Genomic DNA, 19,378 nt, shown 5'->3' on the forward strand with positions numbered 1-19,378 from the left:
CGTAGGATCCTTTTTTGAGCCTCTTGCATTCAATATCTGCATACATGTATATGTAGCCTCTTATTCTGAGAAATCCTGCAAAATTGCAAGTATCCAAGCTGTATCTGATTAAACAAAGCGGGTAACAAAGTACGAAACATTCAGGAGACGCCTGGAGTCGGAAAGACTCAAATCTACGAGACTTTGAAAAACAAGGAAGCGATTCTTACTCAGTCCGATTCTGGCAATTTCCATGCTCAGAGTGAATTCCTTGTGGCTCGAGTAAATGAACATTTCCTAGAATGGTTTGATTGTTATCATGTTAAAAACTTTCCGCAAACTGGACCGCTAATAAGAGTCGGAGAGCAGTCAAATGTGTAGAGCGTGAACAACAGGGGGCTCAGTACACATCCTTGAGGAGAACCGGTGCTGAGTGTGATGGTGGAGGAGAATGTTACATTATTACTGGCATACAAAGACATTGTGCTATCTTCTTTATTTTCGATTTCTATTTCTAACTTTTGGCCCGGCCCTCCACAATATTTTCTGCTTCTCATTTGCCCCCCCCCCCCCCGGGAAAATAATTGCCCACCCCTGCTCTAACACCTACTTCTTACTCGCAGTTTCCTATATTTTTATATATGTATTTGTTTTGGGGGGGGGGGGGGGGTTCTGCTCAGTATTTCGATTTTTGTTTACTCTGTTTTATTTCATACAATAAACCCATTAGCTTCACATTACTTCAAAGTCCATACTTACCGTCCTCGCACTAGAACTGTTGACAATCGTATTTGCTCTTTTCCATCCTTCCTTCAGCCATGAACAACAACAAAAACAAAAAAAATCCTGAGAGAATACAGAATGTTTCTTCTGTTAGAAGGTTGACAAATTGTCATAAAGCAATATTTCTACAAATGTAAATTCCTGTCTTCATCTGAAATTCAATTGGGAAAATGGAATTCCAGCCAAACTGGTTGTCCAGCATCCGTGATGCTGATGAGCCTTGCACAGTACATATTTCCTCAGCTTATGCACACCTGTCACAGTTGACATCACTGAGTGTTTTCTTTGTTGCCATCACATGATTCTTGGTTTCATGTGGCGTGGATAGAAACAGACGAGGGCCCCGCCTCACCCCGGTGGGTTTCCCTGAAGGAGGGCCGATGTGTTTAGCTACTTGTTAGTTTAAATGGGAAACGTGGGTGGGTCCCTGGTGAGAGAGAGTGTGGAGAGAGATGCTGCTTCATCAAGGCTGCAAGTCTATGCCTGTTGATGGCTAAAAAAGAAGCAGAGCACAGAGACGTCTTTATATATCCTTTGAATGTCATTCAGCCTGGCCATGAAGTCTCTTCTATTCAGGGTCATGTCCCCTCTTCGCAGTCACCGAGTATAGCGCTCACAAAAAAGCAGTTCAGTCGTGATAAGTTATCATACACACGTTTCCTTGCAGATATGATTGTGAGTAAAACGGAGAAAGTGAAATAGTTACCTGTACCCATAAGTACATGCAGTAGTATGCAGCAGTTTCTTAAAGGAGTCATATTATGCTACTTTAAGAAGGGATGAGATTTTTCCGCTTTTTTCCAGTCAAAATGGACCTATTCTATATTGTTCCAAATCCGTAAAAAAATTCGGGTGTCCCCAGTAGGAAACAGTAAAGAGGAACCATTGTGCTTGTGTCGGATTTCGTGAAAAAGCTCGACGTCGCCGGTAAAGCTCTGTGTACAGTGTGTGACGATGTCATTCTATACGGATCGAGAGGATGGAAAGCTTTACAGAGTCACGCAACCTCGGTGAAACACCGAAAACAGACATTTCTACTGAAAAGTAACTTCTCGATCTCAAGCGCTTTTCGACAGCCTGGAGCATGTGTAAAAACAAGAGGAGTTGGCTAAAAAGAGAGTGGAAAAAGACGGAGAGGACCAATAAGCTTTTAGCGCTTGCTAAAAAGCTTAAAATGAAGAGAAAATAAAGTATTCTACCTCATGAAACTGTATATTGTTGTATATACTGTAAATAGACATCCACTTTATATAATAAAATGCATTCATAACCCATATATAGTAAACAGTGTGGGACTTCACTAACACTGTATGAGGTAAGAATCAACAGCTTTTTATCACATTTACACAACACTTGATGAATACAAGTAATGAGCAAATCTTAAATATGGCAGGGTACGTGTTTCCTTTTTTAGTTTTGATTTTGAGCAGCAAATTTGAAATTGCATGTTGGTGCTCACCAGGAATGCATAAGCAAAATTGCACAAATTTTCACTTGAAAGAATAGTGAACAATCTTGGGATTTTTTTCTGTTAAATTTTCAAATAGTGTGTATTGAATACACTTCATCTTCAGCATGTTTAGTGCCACTTTTGTAAGTGGCCCCGCCCCGTCCCGGCCACGCCCCTTCTGTTTAAGGCATGATGGAATCTTTCCTGTGTTTTCCTTTACACTAATCTTGGAAGATGCCTCTTATGCAGTGCAAAGTGTCGTCATATTGAACTTTTTTTTTTTTTGGGACCTGAGCTCTGCAGGTGTAACACTGAGCCTGAGGTCTGCTGCGGGACATGGAGCACTGTTGTCTCATTTTAAGCGCTTCCGCCAAAGTAGGAATGGCTTCCATGACACATGCGGCACACTGCTCTGCTCTGTTGTAATTTGACCACATTAGAGATCCAGTCTATTCCTTGGCTCCATGCCAGTGTGGAGGGCAGTCTGCATGTGTTTACTGATCCAGAAGGTCACTAAGGTCATGTGTGACCCAAAACATAACGCTACTGTCAACCGAATCCAAGTGTAGTATGTGATGGCAAAGGGGCTTCACTTTACGTGCTCATTCTAGGACAGGAAAATTGGGACGTACACTAACACTCCTCCTTTTGACACCTTGCCAATCATCCGCTCATGCGTTTGCCTTCAGAAGTCACCTTCTCCAATCCGTAAGGCACGATAGCTCCGCTTCAAGTAAAACATAAGCCGCCTCCGTCATCTCTGGCAGCATTGGAAAGAAGCTGTGTTGTGATGTCATGTCATGTGCAATTTATTTATTTATTTTTTGCCAGCAAGATTTTGCATTTGTGGTTTACTAAAGTAGCTCACAGATCATTTCATGGCGAAAACAAGAGTTTGTTACTGGCTATTTTTAAAATAAACTATTCACCCTCCTTTCGGCAGATTACCTCTCCGGAGAAGAGTTTGGATCTTTTTGTTTGGTCTCGGGCGGATTACTGTCACAGATGACTTTGCATCCCTCAGCCGCCATGCACACACGAGGTCCGAAGGTTGATAAATAATCCCACCTCACCTCGGAAAAGCAAGATGATAACAGCCATCTGCTTCGCTCGGAGGGGATTTGAGTGACTTGCCTCCGTTATAGTCGAGCGGTGCGGATGATTAGTTTGGTCTTGTGTGGAGTTTAGTTTTGCTGGGTGCCAAGCTCAATGTCAATGCTGATTGGATCCGCTAATCTCATTCAATCTAAAATGTGAAGGAGGCTTTGTTATGCTCCAATTTCGCATGGCTGTTGCTAAATTAACGATTCCCTCATGGCATGACGAGGCAAAGCCCCTTGACTATGGAATGGTGAAAAACTTAGAGGGGATTGGGTTTAAATAAGTCATTTTAGGGTAAAATTTCAGGTTGTGGTGGAGTTAAAGGACATGACTTGGTTAGGTTTTGGGTTGGGGTAGTGTTGATTTCGGCCAGGGGTGTCAAACTCATTTCACATTGTGAGCCACATACGGCCTTGGTAGATGTCAAGTGGGCCGGACCATTAAAATTGTACCATACTCTGCTATAAATAATTAATACAGTATATCATGTCTTTCCTTTGTTTTGGTAGAAAGAAGCACATGAACATTAGGAAAATGTTGACATTTAATGAACTTTTACAAAACATTTCATAAAATGACTTGACTCTCTGTTTCAATTGGGTGTCTAAATCTGCTGATAGGTCCGAAATCCTCTCTGGTATTATATTCCTCATTAGGCTAATATTGGCAAAAGCTTGTCGCTTCTCGGGACATACAAGTTCAACCACTTTCGTCATGCATCATTTAACAAAGTCACCGTCGGAATACAGCTTTGATGCTAATGCTATTTCGCTAGCAATTAGGTAGCTGGCTGTCTCAGTGACAGACTGAGACTGCTGTTATCTTCTTCTCTGATCAAAACAATGTTGTCTTCTACTCTGATCAAAACGGTGTTCCCCTAGCGGATGATCCATGAATTGCAGCTTATTAAAAATATTCATTCCTTGTCTTTTATATATTTTTTCACTTTTAAATTGTCCTGCGGGCCTGATCAAACCTCCTTGGGGGCCGGTTACAGCCCGCTGGACGTATGTTTCACACCCCTGATTTAGGCTTTGGGTAAAACTTTGGGTTGAGGAATTGGGGTTGTGGTTAGGTCTTGAGTTGATCTTGGGTCAGGGTTTGCGTAAAGCTGGGATAGAGTTCAGTGATCGGATTGTTATGGTTATTCACTCTCTGCAATGTCTTTTCGTCAAACTCCTTGCGAATTTCTCCCTTGTCAGACAATTAAAGGTTTTCTGATCTTTTCTTATCTCTCCTGTTGTCACTGTTACAATTGAAACCCGCTGAGGTTATGCAAAGTCTAGTTGCTGATTGCCCAGATATTGTTGTCTTCCCCCATACTTTTTTTTTTGGTGTTGTTTTTTTTTTTAAATTTGGTGTGGTAACCACATCTCTCACAAGGGACTGACACATTGTTGGAAGCAGGTGGATGAAGGGAGGGAGCGTTGTTGAAAGTGTTGCGGCATGAGCCAATCTGGAAATGCTGGTGTTATGAATGAATGGATTGCAGGTCACAATAAGAAATACAAGATGTTGTGATCTATTTATTTCAATGAGAACAGACATACACACCCATGGAAGTCTTTCAACAGGCAAATGAAGTCATGGAAAGAGTCAGAAGAGTGTCCAACATATTGTACCTGCTTGATTCTGCTTTTCCTCCCCTGAGAGTCGCAGGGCACTCAGCTGTCAAAAATGGAGCCAAAATGAATGTCAGCAGGTGTGTGTGTGTGTGTGTGTGTGTGAGAGTGTATGTGTGTGTGCTCGCGTTCCCTCTTAAGGTTATCATAGTTCAAAACCTATAATTAGATGTAAATAGTGGTCAAACAAGCAAACGTGATACATTTCGTAAAGCAGTATCACGTACTCACACGCACCGTTTTACGTGTACCGGTTTCCTCCCACATTCCAAAACCATGCATGGCAGGCTGAACTCTAAATTGTCCCTAGGTGTGAGTGTGGGCGTGGATGGTTGTTCGTGTCTGTGTGCCCTGCGATTGGCTGGCAACCTATTCAGGGCGTTCCCCGCCTACTGCCCGAAGACTGCTGGGATAGGCTCCAGCACCCCCCGCGACCCTCGTGAGGATGAAGCGGTTCGGAAGATGAATGAATGAATGTATTCTGCTTTTATTTATATTAAACACACCATCCTAACTTCATTGGAATTGGGTTGCATCTGAAGCTAACCGGCTAGCTAGATAGCAAGACACCTCGGCATCATCAGCTAACAAGTTAGATGGCTCGCGAGACACATCTTTTTTGTAATCCAGTGTTTTATAAAAAAAATATTTTTGCTTGCAGCCTTTAGAATCCGCAAGGTACAAAGCTAACACGCTAACGGGATAGCGTGTCAGCAAACACATACATACAATACAATACATGCTGATTTATATAGCGCTTTCACAACAGCGACAGCTTCACAAAACAGTTAACATAAAGTAAAATAATAAACAACACATAACATAAAACACAAACAGTCGTGCAGTCCTAACCACTTTTCCGTCACACGCTTCGTTGTGTGAAGCAGTTTCAGATGAAAGAGGAGAGAATCAAAGTGTCCTTTAACCAGTGGATCAGAGACGTCATGCTCAAAATGTGCACACGTCGGCTACAAACATTACTGTACTGTCTGTCAATCTTTACTCAATTGTGGCATCATCACAATTATGTAATTACTGTACTGTGGAGAGTATTCCAAAAAAATGGACACAGCTACACTGTGATGTCACCCACTTTCAGGAGAGCCAAGCCTTCAGGGTTATTTTCTTTTTTCTTTTCTTTTTTCTTTTTTTTAAGCGGTGGCCAGCTTTTCTATGACCAACGGCAACTGTATTTTTACAAGTGACATCGATTAAATTTCAACACACGAATGGATCAGGTGACCAAAATGTCTTTTTTTTCACCTTTCCTTGCAGCTTTTTCTGCCTTTCTGCCTTAACCCTCATGATTACATTGCCTAGCCTTCCAGTTGACAATTCGAGACAAACGCGGATATCAAAGTATGTTTTTCAGATTTGTACTGGGCCCGAATGTCTCAACACTTATTCCACTTCCACACTTGTCAAAGCCGTTTATCTTTGTGTCGAGATGATTACATTTGTGAACGTCAATGCTACTACAGGCCATACTTTACTGTCAAATCTGCATTCTCGAAAATCCGACATCTGGTGACTGGAAACCATTGAGATGAAGGCTTTGAACTATGCAAAGTTTATCTTTGATTCTTCAATCACAAACAATAAGGAACAACTGTGCTTTATATATAGAGCGCAGTTTAAATATGCAGAGATGCATATTTAATTCTTTATTATAACACTTTGCTGTTTAATATCGCAACATTATGAATATAACAATAGGGGGGGGGGAAGCTAGAAAGAAAATGCTGAAGTGAAAGTCTTACTGTCTGCATTACTTTATTTTTTTTAAGAAGTTTTGACATTTGTATTGTAAAAAAAAAATTCCCTATACAGTACGTGTGCGTGTGTGTGTGTGTATATATATATATATATATATATATATATATATATATATATATATATATATTGTTCATTTGTATTATATGTACCTGTATGTGTATATGTATGTGTGTAGATGCGCTGTTAATATACACACACATATGTCCGCAAACACAGTAGAACACTGTGTGATTTTTACCTTTCTACGGCAACAAAAAATGTATTTTTATTATTTATTATTAATATTTTTCTCCCAGCGGGAGCTACTGTACTGTTAGCTGCTCAATTTGTTTCGTATTGCTGCTTTGTCTCTAAAAATTTTTTTTCATCATTTAATCAACTATGGTGAGCGAAATAGCCTGAATTATCCATGTCATTTTGCACTTACTTTGATGAACTTCAATGAAACATAATTGCAATGTGGTTGCTAAAAAAAAAAAATCCCCCAATGTCTGTGCAGATTCCCAGGAGCGGTAACCCACAAAGGCTGAATTTAAACAAATGGGCTATTCCTGTTTCTTGAAGTCCCCCCCCCCCCCCACCCCCCTCTTATTTTTTTTCTTCAAAAATGCTGAAATGATTTGGCAACTATGCTAATAATGATACGCAGCTTTGTGCTTATGACCCGAAGCGTGCATCACCGAATCCTATTCAAACTTGCACTCTGAGGTGCCTGTTAAATCCAAGCCAGTGGATTTTTCTGACATAACGCTTCTCGCATGGTCTCGGAAGAGTTTTTCCAGACAACACGACAGGCACTTCCTCCAGGGCAATAAATTAGTCGAGTGATTTTAACACTCGCTAAATTTAAGTATGTAAAAATGACAGCCAATGAGATAAAACAGGTGACTCTGAGCTCTCTTGACGAACCACTCACTCGTAAATACGTCATTGCATTGAAACAAACATGCTTCCAGATTGTTTTATTCCGCTGTTTGCGGAACTCGGACTTAAACTGTCGGCAGCACTGAATTGTGAAGAATTTTCAATTTTCTGCATCGCGTTCGGCATGTTTATCATGAGTAGATCGATGAAATGCTAAAGCAGCTTCATGCTGCCCCTGTCAATGCAAAACTTGTACGGCAAATGTAATCGCATAAGTCATCCGGCATTCATGTAAAATGCTGTTTATGCACACAAAACGGGACGGCAGTGAGTATTTAGACTCTGAGCTGAGCTGTGTTGCACTTTCATTGGCTAATGTGGAAAAAGCCCAGCGGCGGAACGAAGCTCCTATACTGTATGTAGAACTAAATCAAATCTGGATCGATAGGGCCCCTGCCTACGTCTCAGGGCAGGCACGGAAATTAACGAAATTTGCAGACCCGATGTGTCATAATGCACATTCATCTGTGAGCCAAGCACATTGATCGCCTCTTACGCAATCCCGCATCGAGCGGAACGCTTCTTCTGAGAAAACAACGCAGTCGTTTTCAACGTGTTTTATTGCAAATGAAAGAGACAAAACTGCTTTCGACAACCGTACAACATTTGTGACAAAATATGTTTTCTTTTATTTTATTTTTTAGAAGTCTGGTTGGTGCAGGCAGGTGAGACAACCCTGATAGGGGGAAGAGGCTTGCAAAAGTGATCCTCCGGTTTCATGGATTTCCCAGGGATCAGCAGCTATAAATAAAAGTGCCGCGAGTTTTATTTGTGGCTTCAATCGTGACATCATTAAGACAAAGCAAGGGGTCCACTGATGACTGCAGCGACGCGTGAAAGGGTTCAATCGAACGTGCACGACACTGACCTCCATATAGACGACACCAACAATTGGCCATCGCAGCCGCCAATCAATGTTAGGATATTGACGTGAGCTACATATGTACATGTTAGGCCTCAGCTAAGAAGACAGTGGTAGCAGTCTGCTAAAAGAAACAAAGCGTGGGGAAAATGCACACTGGACTCATGCTCATCACTAAGGAAGAAAAAAAAAAGTTGACTGCATCGAGAAATCACGAATAATACGTGTCTGGCTCCAAGAGAAAAAGCGGAAAGTATGTTACTTAGCAGCACTACAGCTTCCACATTCCCAGCTCGGTATCGAGGTTTTCCTCTCAGTCCCTGTTATTGCACATTGGAAGAGGCGGAATTCTGTCATGAATCTTCTGCCGAAGAATATAAATATGTTTTTTTTTGTTAAAGAAACCGGCTCATTAACAATTTTCACTCTGGCACAAACGGGGCAAAAATGAAGTGACCTCCCAAATGTGATGACTGCACATTGGCCTCGTTGTGCCCCGTACGGTTCAATCGAATGCATTAAATATTCCAATTGAAGAAAAAAAATTAATCTACCAAAGTCAACTGGGATTGGCGAGAGCTCACTAGTAAGTGAGCATAATCATGGAAGAAAATGAATGCAAGTATGAGGTGATCATTTGACAGGATTGCTTTCAAATAGTGGGCTTGTAGTTTTCATTGGTTCAGAGCTGCACTGGACTTGACATACTTTTGGGGTTTTTGGTTCCTTATTTAGCTCTATGAGAGAAACACTACAGTTACTGACCTCTACAACCACAATAATAAACATATTGTGAAATGAATACTTCACTGACAGCCGAATTTTTCATGCCGTTCAAATGGTATGTTTGTCTGCATATTCATTTTAGCGACAAGCTCCTGTTCAAAACGTAGGCCACAAGAGGTGCAGATTGAATTGCATGTATATCTGCAAAGCAGGCCCGAAGAACTCGCAGCCCGTGGGCCAAACACGACAATTTTATCTGGTCTCTCAAATACAACCTCAGAGGAAAGATTCAACTCACAAATGCTTGTGATTTCTAATAATAAACATTTGTTTGATCCTTTCGTTGAACATGTTCTTAAATATTGTGTAGTCCTCCGGGGACTTTATAAAAACGACGATGGTCCCTGATCGGAAAAAAGGCTCCTCACCAATGCTATAAAGAAAGGAGGGGGGGGGGGGGGGGGGGCTACACTAGGTTTTAACTATTGCACTACAGTGTAGACTTAACTTTGCATTCCCATGATTGTTTTGGGGTTGTGAAGGGCTTCATAGAGACGGTGAAAACTGTTCAACCATTCTCCATCCTGATTATATCTTAAAGTGCAGTGTTATAATTCCGATTCAGCAGTCAAAGGTCTTGAATCTAAAGGCAAAGAGTCCAGATTCTGTTCAAAGTCTGAGCCCGCGTTGTCGTCTTCGGGCGGGCAATTCTCGGCGTTCCTCGTCGCGCCGTGATCCGCCGCTGCCTCCTCCAATTCCTCCTCCAGCTCGATCTTTTCCAGAGCCACCTCATTCTCATAACAAAAAGAGTTCCTGGGGCTGCAGGCGTTGGATGTCTTCTCTGCCAACTCTCTTGCGCTACAGTGCGGCGTGCCGGACACCTCGTAGGTGTTGTCGAAGCGCGAGTAGTCCACTTTGTAGAAGTTCTTGTCTTCGAAGAGCACCGGCTCGAAGCGGTGGCCCCAGAGGATCTCGCTGGCCACGTAGGAGCTGCGGCACTGAGTGGTCATGGCCGTGGCCTCCACCATGCCCTCCAAGATCACCACGATCTCAAACTCGGACATCTCCAGCTTCTGCTTGTTCATCTCGTAGAAGGGGCTGTCCTCGTCGATTTCGTGGACGATGGTGATGGGAGACACCAAGAAGATTCTGTCGATGCCGCTGTCGAAGCCAACATCGATGTCCACCTGGTCCAGAGGGATGAACTCACCTTCCACCGTCGTCCGCGACTTGAGGAGCTGCGCCCTGACGTGAGCCTCCACGAGGTGGCTCTTCCTCAGGTTGCCCACGCGCCACATGAGGCACAGTTTGCCGTCCCTCATCGCCACTGTGGCGTAGTGGCTGAACACCAAAGTTTCATTCCGTTTTTTGGGCTTGGCCATCTTGGCCATGACCGCGCCGATGATGAAAGCATCGATGATGCAACCCACGATGCTTTGGAAGACCACCATGAACACGGCGACGGGACAGTCCTCGGTCACGTAGCGGTAGCCGTAGCCGATGGTGGTCTGGGTCTCCACGGAGAACAGGAAGGCAGCCGTGAAGCTGTCCACGTTGGAGACGCACATCTGCTTCTCTGCCTCCAGGTCGCCGTAGGAGAGCGCCACCAGCCAGAAGACCAGGCCAAAGAATAACCACGAGAGCAGGAAGGAAAGGCAGAAGATGAGAAGCATCCAACGCCAGCGGATGTCCACACAGGTGGTGAAGATATCCGCCAGGTAGCGCTGGCCCTTCTCGCTCATGTTGATAAAGTGCACGTTGCAGTGGCCGTCTTTGCGCACGAAGCGGCTCTGGCGCCGGTGCTCGGCCTTGTTGACGTCGCCGTTGCCGTAGCCGTTGGGCGCGGCGATGTTGGCCAGCTTCATGCCGTCCTCTTCGGAGGACACAATGCTGTAGCGGTGGCTTCGCACGCTCCCCATCCTTTCTGCCTGGGGCGGCTGGGCCGGCTCTGCTTTGGAAAACAGTCTAAGTTTCTGGTGCAAGCGTTGGAGAAACAGTTTCGAATGATCACGGGGCCACGGCAGGAAGAAACGATTCCCGCCGGAGCAGATCCTGACTGCGAAGGGAGGCCTCGGCGGGGATCTTTTGCCAGGGTTGGGGTCACTCCTCTGTGAGGGTTTCTTGGGGCCTCATCAGTGGAGTCGGCTGTGGAAATGAAAGGAAGGGTGAAGCACACTTTTAAAGTCATTGGCAGGAACCAATGTTAAGATCAAGTGCATGCAGGTGCGTGATTACATTCTACCTAAATAATGCACTGCCAACGCGAGCCACAAGATGTTAAGATGCTGCTCTTGTACTTAAATTGTTGAGACTAGATTTTAAAAAAGAGCCAAGAATTACACTGTTAAAAAGAATACGACTTGTTTGATTTGATTTCTTCGTACCTAACATTCTTCGCATCCGCGAATTCCGCTAGCTTCAAGCATTTTTCTTTCCCCACTCAGAAAGACAATTTAATTTTTAACGTGCCGCTCGGTGACCAGCTTTGGCGTCCCGCATGAGTTTTCTCTCACCATGTAAGAACTCATCAGTCGTTTGCATCAATAGTTGAATGGCGCAATGGCAAGTTATTATTTCTAGTCCCATTTTCACTAAGTCTGCAGTTAGCCAGCTAGCTATGTCAACACCCTGAAAATTCATCTTCACTGGATGTCACATTTGACAAAACAGCTCAGGGGCGTAATTTTAAATTCAAGAGGTGATGCTGTGGATTAATTAGCCTGTTGTCCGTCCACCAGCTGAGCGGAACCCCGGAGGCTCGCTGCTAGCTATTACGCCCCCAGCAACGACCCAGGGGGGGGACATATATTTTGTACTGTAGCCACTGGAGGAGTTCGAGGGATGTCTAGCTCCGGCACTCGCGGTCCGCCATTATGCTGATTCAAAGGATCAGCTCATCAGCAAGCTCTGAAGAATCATGAGAACGATCCTCATCACTTGAATCAGGTGTGTTGCAGGAGGTACAAACGGCAAACAGGCAGGCCCCTTGGGGGCCGCGTTTGGACACCACTGAATTAGGCGGACCTTGTTTCACAGCTCAGACATGAAGGGATGTGTCCACATAAGGACTTTGTAGGTTGAAGTCTCAGAATTGTTTTAGCGGGCTGTGGGGTCACTCATTATTATTATTATTATTATTTTGAAGCCTCATTTGTGATACGATCCTTTTTTTAATCATTGAAATTTGGCAGGATGTCTAACAATACTCTTCTCTGCGGCGCATCACATTTAAATGTTTTCATTTGCACTTTTCAGGGACTCTGAAATAAGAAATTCCAAAACTGGTACGATTAGTGGGGCCTTTGTTTACTCGCTAAAAGAAATCTTGTCAAGTCCAATTTCATCATTTGATGGCAGATGATTTAGCTTAAATTAAATCAGTAATTTCTTCACTTTTTGTTGAGTTTTTTTAAGACCAGTTTTTGTGGTGTAAAGATTTTCATCTTGCTTCATGTGAGTATCAATTTGCTCGATCTCGTCTGCTGAGATCTGTTCACGTTTATCCAGCGAGCAACACTGAAACCCACATCAGATTGCCCTCATTGCATTTTACATGCAGGAAAAATGTAAGAAACTAACAAGTGTAAGTTTTGCTGTCTTTACTGGAGCGGGGGTATGATAACAAATGCCTAAATGATCCTCGTAGCTATTTAGAGAGGGTGTATCAGTTCCTCTTTTGCGAGCAACAGTAGCCTTGCGTAATATGTAACAGAGCGGCAAAGGCGGTTAAATTAGAAAACGTATTGACTCGGTGTTGCTGGCCTTGACGTTCTATTAGAATTTCACATCCACTGGCTGCAACCAGGCCACAGCCAGCAACTCACTGTGACGAAAGGCCATCGGTGAGGTTTAATTATAATTGTGAAAGCACGGAGGTCAATTCATTAACTTGATGCTTGAATCGGTCCCCTGAAAGTCAGGAAAAGTCATTGGGGATAAAATATGCACGGCCTGCTCCCAAATCCCTCAGCATCATCTTTGTTTTCCTCACCTAACGACGTCAAGACGAGACAGAGCGCACATACGCACACCTTGAGTAGTTTCACAACATTGCGTTTAACATTGTGTTTTTAAATGCGATTCCAACAGTCGATTGAACCCATGTCCGTGGAGCCGAAAGTGTGGACTTTTGTAAAGAAAAGTCACAAACAGGTTGTATTCATCCATGCATTCAAAGACAAACAGTGCATTGTTGGAACAAAGTTACATGAAATTGGATGGATACAAGTTCATGAAAGTTTCTGTCTGAAATGTGCTTTACCTAGTCCATGACCTTTGCTGCAGTGACAAAACGGTCAACAAGTGAGGCTGCTCGATAGAAACTGCTTCAAGAAAAACGGCAATTTTTGGGGCTCGGGGATTACACAAATCAATAATGATACGTTGAAGATGTAACACTCTTTAAAAAAACGTATAATTATCATAGCTGTTTAACCTTTTGCAGTGTTTCACTATTTTTAATGACTATTACCATGTAGATGCAATGTATGATTAGGATTTTCATTATTATTATTATTATATTACAGGTACATGTTTTACTACCACCACTACTACTTCTCTTACTAATGAAACACTCATCATGATAGATTATTCTTACAAGTAGAACGTGCTCACCTGTTGGCCCTTGCCAAGAAGTGCTGCTTCCTGATTTTTTTTATGTCCCATAAATGCAACACGCGTCAATTCGCTCCGTTTCGTTCTGGCTGGTCCACTGTTGCAGTTATCACCCTCCCCGACGCTGCGGTCCGATGCACCAATTTGTGCCATAACCGTCGAGAGCAAGAGACTCTTTTGTGGTTCTCTCAAAGTGCGAAGCTGATTAAAACGCGCACGCACATAGACAACGTCCCAGTCTGGCCACGCCTCTCTCGCACTGCTGGCCAATAGGAAGTCGGAGCGACTGTTCAATGCTCAGGGAACCAAAGCATGATTGGGGGGGGTTGTGAGTGCTTTCTATACATATATATATATATATATATATGGCTGGTGGGCCAGTGGTTAGCGTGTCGACCTCACAGTGCAGAGGTACAGGTTTCAGCGCGGATGGTTGTTTGTTTCTGTGTGTCTTGCGATTGGCTGGCAACCAGTTCAGGGTGTCCCCCGCCTACTGCCCGAAGACGGCTGGGATAGGCTCCAGCACCCCCCGCGACCCGTGTGAGGATAAAGCGGATCGGAGGATGGATGGATGGATGGATTATTTTAGCTTTTTTTTTTTTTTTGATTGATGTGAATGTCTTGGTTAATTTTTAGCTGTGCATGTTAGTAGTAGTATTTACGTTTAGTTGAATAGAATCATTACAGTTGTAGGAGTAGCAATATTTTATTTGCAACATGTTTTACCATTGTTACAGCTTGTTGGACAATCAGCATGATATGTAGAAGTATATGTATTGTAACTACTCATTGTTTTTCGACCATTTTAAATCAGTGATTTTTTTTAGTTCATTTAAAAAAATATTTATCATTTGATGTCTTTTCAAAAATGTACAGTATTACGATTTTATTATCATTACATATAAAAATAATGACCGGTGTAAAAGTGGGTGCTGTCTGTGGCCACAAGATGGCAGTGTTTTAGCTGATAACGAGGTTTCCGTTGTTTTGCGTTCAAAACTGACCACTTCAATCGTCTCATCAATGGAATAGAAACAAATAAGACTTGCATTTGGACATTTTATTATGAACATCCTGTGCGAAACAAAATATAATTAACTAAAAGGGCATGTTAAATATATTAACATCTACAAATGTGTTTGCTGCGTGACCTCCTCCATACAGCGGCGTTCTCTCTTCATCAAAAGGCCAGGTCGAGTCTTTCCCTGGTCAAATTGCTCGGCACTCAGCATGGGGGTGGCCACCCACGTGGTCTCGTTAAATAGAGCATAGTCCACCTTGTAATGCTTCTTGCCCACTTTGAGCACCTCCTGGAACCGTTGCGCCCAGCGGATATCCGCAGGCGTATAGGTGGTGCGCGTCTGGTGGAGCATACCGGTGGAGTCGCCCATGTAGGTGAAGGACACCACAAGCTCAAAGTCCTCCACCAGAAGCTCGTCAGGGCCTATATTGTAGAGTGGGCTCCCCGGTTCAAGCTTGTGTACGACTATGGCTGGCGTAGCGAGGGCAAGCTCCCGCTCCTGGATGTCCAGATGCTGGTATGAAATCACCACGGGTTTGTCAGATTGTTTGGAGTGGCGTATAAGCTGCGCCCTGGCAACGCCCTCTAAGATATGATTCCCTCTGAAGTCTCCTAGCCGCCATGACAGACACAGGACGCCATCCCGCTGGTTGACGACTGCGTATCTACTGAAGCCCACCGTCTGAGCCCTCTTCCGCGCCGACGCCATCTTGGCGATAGCGATACCGATGACAATGGTGTCCAGGAGGCAGCTAATGACGTCCTGAATCGTCACCACCACCACAGCTACCATGCAGTTTTCCGTCATCCCCCTGAAGCCATAACCAATGGTTGCCTGCGTCTCCATCGAGAAGAGAAACGCCGAAGTGAAGTCGTAGACGTTTAACACGCAGGGACTGTCCACATCTCCGTCTCCGTGCACATATGCAATCAGCCAGTAGCAAAGACCGAAAAACAGCCAGGAGATGATGTAGGACAGTGAGAAGACCAGGAGCATCACCCTCCAGCGGATCTCCACCAGAGTGGTGAATATGTCCAGCAGGTATGGACTCCAATCCCTGGGGACCCTGTGGAACACCACGTGGAACCTGCCGTCCTTATGCATGAAGCAAAGCTGCCGGCCCTCGTCGTGCCCGCTGCCCACGGTGTGAATGGTGGTGAAGGAAGTGTCGACGATCACCTCGTCAGGCCTCTCGGTGCTCATGGTGACCACCCTTCAGTGCCCTACGAAGACCCACACGTAGAGTAGAACGTTAGAGTTTGACTGGAGGAGAGTGAAGATGAGACCAGTTTTACATGAAAGCATTGGTGGGCCATGTAGTTCACCCCTGCGCCTTCTTTGGGGATTTCGCTGTTTCGGTAAAATGAACCCTGCATGTTCGCAATTGATCATTTGCAAATTCACTTATTGGTAATTTTGTTGTTATTGTCAACCTATCCTCCTCCTATTGGGTGAAAAGCTCCCCCACTGACTTTTTTATGCTCAGCCCAAAGCAGTTCTCATTGGTGACATTTTGGTCCCAAGTAGGGTGTTGAGAAGCGTCACTTCGACAAAAGGTGTACATTGTCACCCCCTTGTGGCATATCTGGGTGTCAATTCATGTTTCTTTCTTTATTTATATATAGAAAACATCCAAACGTGATATGCATGCATTAACATCTAGAGCGGTTTAGAATATATTGTATATATATATGTATATATATACTGTATGTTCTATCGTAAAATGACCCACAAAATAGTTTTTAAGATAAGATATCCTTTATTTGTCCCGCACTGGGGAAATTTACGGCCTCCAGCAGCAAGAATGTGGGTAGAAAGAAGAAAGAAGAAAAAACAAACAAACACCGTTCAATTAAGTGCAATATAAATACAAAATGGATAAATCGCAGTGCTATTTACAATTTTTCTAGTCAAAGTTAGCTGGAATAACTTTTACTCTGACCAACCGAAGCAGACCGATGTATGATGACGTCATCAATGATGAGTGGTCTAGTCCCGTGACGATGAATTTGAAAAAGGAATGGTTCAAGAAACATCAAATGGCTAATGGAGTTTGTTTCGGGGGCCAGCACTTCACATGACTGACAACGGCAACAGAATGAGGTTGAAGTCTGACTGGTGAAAAGAATCTTAACATTCACATGTACTGGAAGCAATTTAGCTCTGAAAAATGCTTGCAAAATGAAGACAATTAAAAGACTGTTGGGAATCGATCAATAAAATGTCATTGACCAAATTGAATTTAGGTTGCCAATGTATAGGCCAGTGCTTCTTATACTGTGCAAAAGTGAGCCTTTCATGTTCAAGAGAGCAAGTGTGCCTCTGGCGAGACTCAAGAACTGACCTTAAGAACAATGACAACCTTTCTCATTAGTTGATTATTGACTCGAACTTACAATGCTGTTCTTGCAAAGCACTGCAAAGCATCGATGGCTACTCAATGTAAATTTAAAATAGACAGTCAGAACTCAAAGATTTTTTTTTCACCTGAATGTTCAAGATGCACGAGCGCCAAATATCATCCAAGAACATATTTCTTTTAGTGTTTAAAAAAAAAGGATACAGCATACAAACGCAACGATATCTCCATTGCCAATGATGACAATATAACTGTAAAAACAAAGTCATACTGGGACTCATCAAAACATGCCGCACTTTAACAGTTCTTTTTTTTTTTTATGCACTTGCTGCACATGACAATGATCAGTGTTCAAAAGTAACAAAAAAACACTACCTGTTCCTATTTTGATGATGGAAAAGTTCATTGCCCGGAACCCCTTTTCCATTATTATTCCAGAGAAAAATATGAAACAATTGCAGTGCATTGGCAGCAAACAATTCATGTCAGGTGAAATTCAAATGTATGACATTAAAAAATACAGAAACAATTGGAGAAACAACAAGAAGTGAGGTGGAACATACAGTATAACATAGATGTACACAACATTGTGGAGCGCCCACATTTCAGTCTATTCGAAAAACAGATGTAGTGCTTATGTGGCTGTTACATTTTTTTTGGTCCAATCAGATTTCAGCCTCTGTTGCCGTGTCAATCTAATCTGCCCAAGGCCTTCACAATCAACATTACTGTAACACAACTTTAACATTATGCACATTTTCAACATTCAATTGAACAATTCTTTGTGTACCACACTTGACTACTTTAAGGTTAAATGACAGTGATGGGGCCGCACGTGGATTGGCTTGGGGGTCAGTGCCTTGCTCAAGGGCACATCAGGCAACAATTACTGTTATTAATGTTTTTTTTAGTTGTTGTTGTTGTTGTTTTATTGATGTCAATTATTATCCCGAAACGGCTTCCATCTCGAAATGCTTCCTCATAGATTGAACTTTAACCACGTACACTATGTATCGTCACGAACATAAAATGTTCCAGGACACAGAAGTCGGGATATTTCCATCACTTTCCTGCAGTCCATCAAAATCAGTAATCTTGACAGCTGCTCAGATAAGCCATGAGACGTTTGAGTGCTACGTGCCGAGAACTGATCCAAACATTCCTAAAGCTGTGTAGTCATTCACTTTTTTTTCCCCCTTGGTCCAATTGCGTCACCCGGGAGCACATCACTGCTAAGACCAAATTTATGATGTGCTCTAATTTGACACCTTTTAGTGATATAACTGTTCCCAACATATCTTGAGTAGGACAGTCATGCAAATGTCATACCATACAAGTGGAAAATGGGAGGCAATCAACGAAAAGATCGAGACAATAAAAGTTATTGCTTGACATTAGTATTTTACTTTTCTGCTAATAACTAACTAGAACCAATGTGGCACGAGGATCCAAAGAAACTAATCATGACAACGTTCTGAAAAGCCAAATTCCAATCCCCCAATAATGATTATATGGATTAAAAATCGAAATGTTTGTGATTCATTCCAATGCTCCTTCCAGGACAGGACGATCCAGACCTATACAGTAGCTATACATGGAGACGGTCACAACTACTCACTAAGCCGCAGTCATGTTTTCGTCGTTCTTTGCATAGAACATACAATATATGCCTGTGAGCATTATCTTCCTCCACGACTCACTCCACCATTTGTGTATAGTCATGGAATGACAAGGATGGTTTTTGTGGTATGAAAGATATCACGCATGTGCGTTTTAACGTGCCCGGCATTGTAAACGCATCCTTTTTAACCTCATACAGAGACTGTTATGAATGTCAATTAACTTACGTGGTCCGATGGTGCTTTCCTGGTGTCTAAAAATCATTAGAAGTGTGACCTCGGTGCTTGAGAGTGCAGAGAGTTTGGCTTGGTCCTGAGGCAAAGTCTCCTTTTCTACCTTCTGATATTGCTGCCACCACGTCTCTCGGAAGCCTTATTGGAGAATCTGGAAGAATTTATGACCTGTGGAACACTTTAGGAGTTGCTGAGGACAAAAAAAACAACGCACACACACAAATCAGCTGTCCTGTCCTTGTTTACGTGTGCGTGATGAAATCCGAATTTTATTGTACTTTAAAGTCTTGCAGGGTCTGACGCAGAT

At 43.1% G+C, this 19,378-nt stretch overlaps 2 protein-coding genes across 2 annotated transcripts; both read right to left on the reverse strand.

The window, feature by feature from the left end:
• Window positions 1-8,177: 8,177 nt before the first annotated feature.
• On the reverse strand, window positions 8,178-14,057 carry LOC147193205 (inward rectifier potassium channel 2-like). The gene is made up of 2 exons (XM_086133541.1): window positions 13,838-14,057; window positions 8,178-11,368 (listed from the first exon to the last, which is right to left on the reverse strand). Exon 2 carries the CDS (start codon window positions 11,140-11,142, stop codon window positions 9,832-9,834), a length of 1,311 nt encoding a protein of 436 aa, XP_085989667.1. The 5' UTR covers window positions 11,143-11,368; window positions 13,838-14,057; the 3' UTR covers window positions 8,178-9,831.
• An 838-nt stretch (window positions 14,058-14,895) lies between these two features.
• Window positions 14,896-19,203, reverse strand: LOC147193206 (inward rectifier potassium channel 16-like). The gene is made up of 2 exons (XM_086133197.1): window positions 19,066-19,203; window positions 14,896-16,082 (listed from the first exon to the last, which is right to left on the reverse strand). The coding sequence occupies exon 2, from the start codon at window positions 16,060-16,062 to the stop codon at window positions 14,965-14,967; it is 1,098 nt and encodes a 365-aa protein (XP_085989323.1). The 5' UTR covers window positions 16,063-16,082; window positions 19,066-19,203; the 3' UTR covers window positions 14,896-14,964.
• Window positions 19,204-19,378: the final 175 nt, after the last annotated feature.

The sequence above is a fragment of the Hippocampus guttulatus genome, chromosome 16, assembly GCF_054856545.1.
Source record: "Hippocampus guttulatus isolate MCC_2025c chromosome 16, RoL_Hgut_1.0, whole genome shotgun sequence".
Taxonomy (NCBI): domain Eukaryota; kingdom Metazoa; phylum Chordata; class Actinopteri; order Syngnathiformes; family Syngnathidae; genus Hippocampus; species Hippocampus guttulatus.

What these genes read in the sequence shown, in the direction of transcription:
- LOC147193206 (XM_086133197.1), bottom strand. Translation starts at nt 16,062, where the DNA reads ATGAGCACCGAGAGGCCTGACGAGGTGATCGTCGACACTTCCTTCACC.
- LOC147193205 (XM_086133541.1), bottom strand. Translation starts at nt 11,142, where the DNA reads ATGGGGAGCGTGCGAAGCCACCGCTACAGCATTGTGTCCTCCGAAGAG.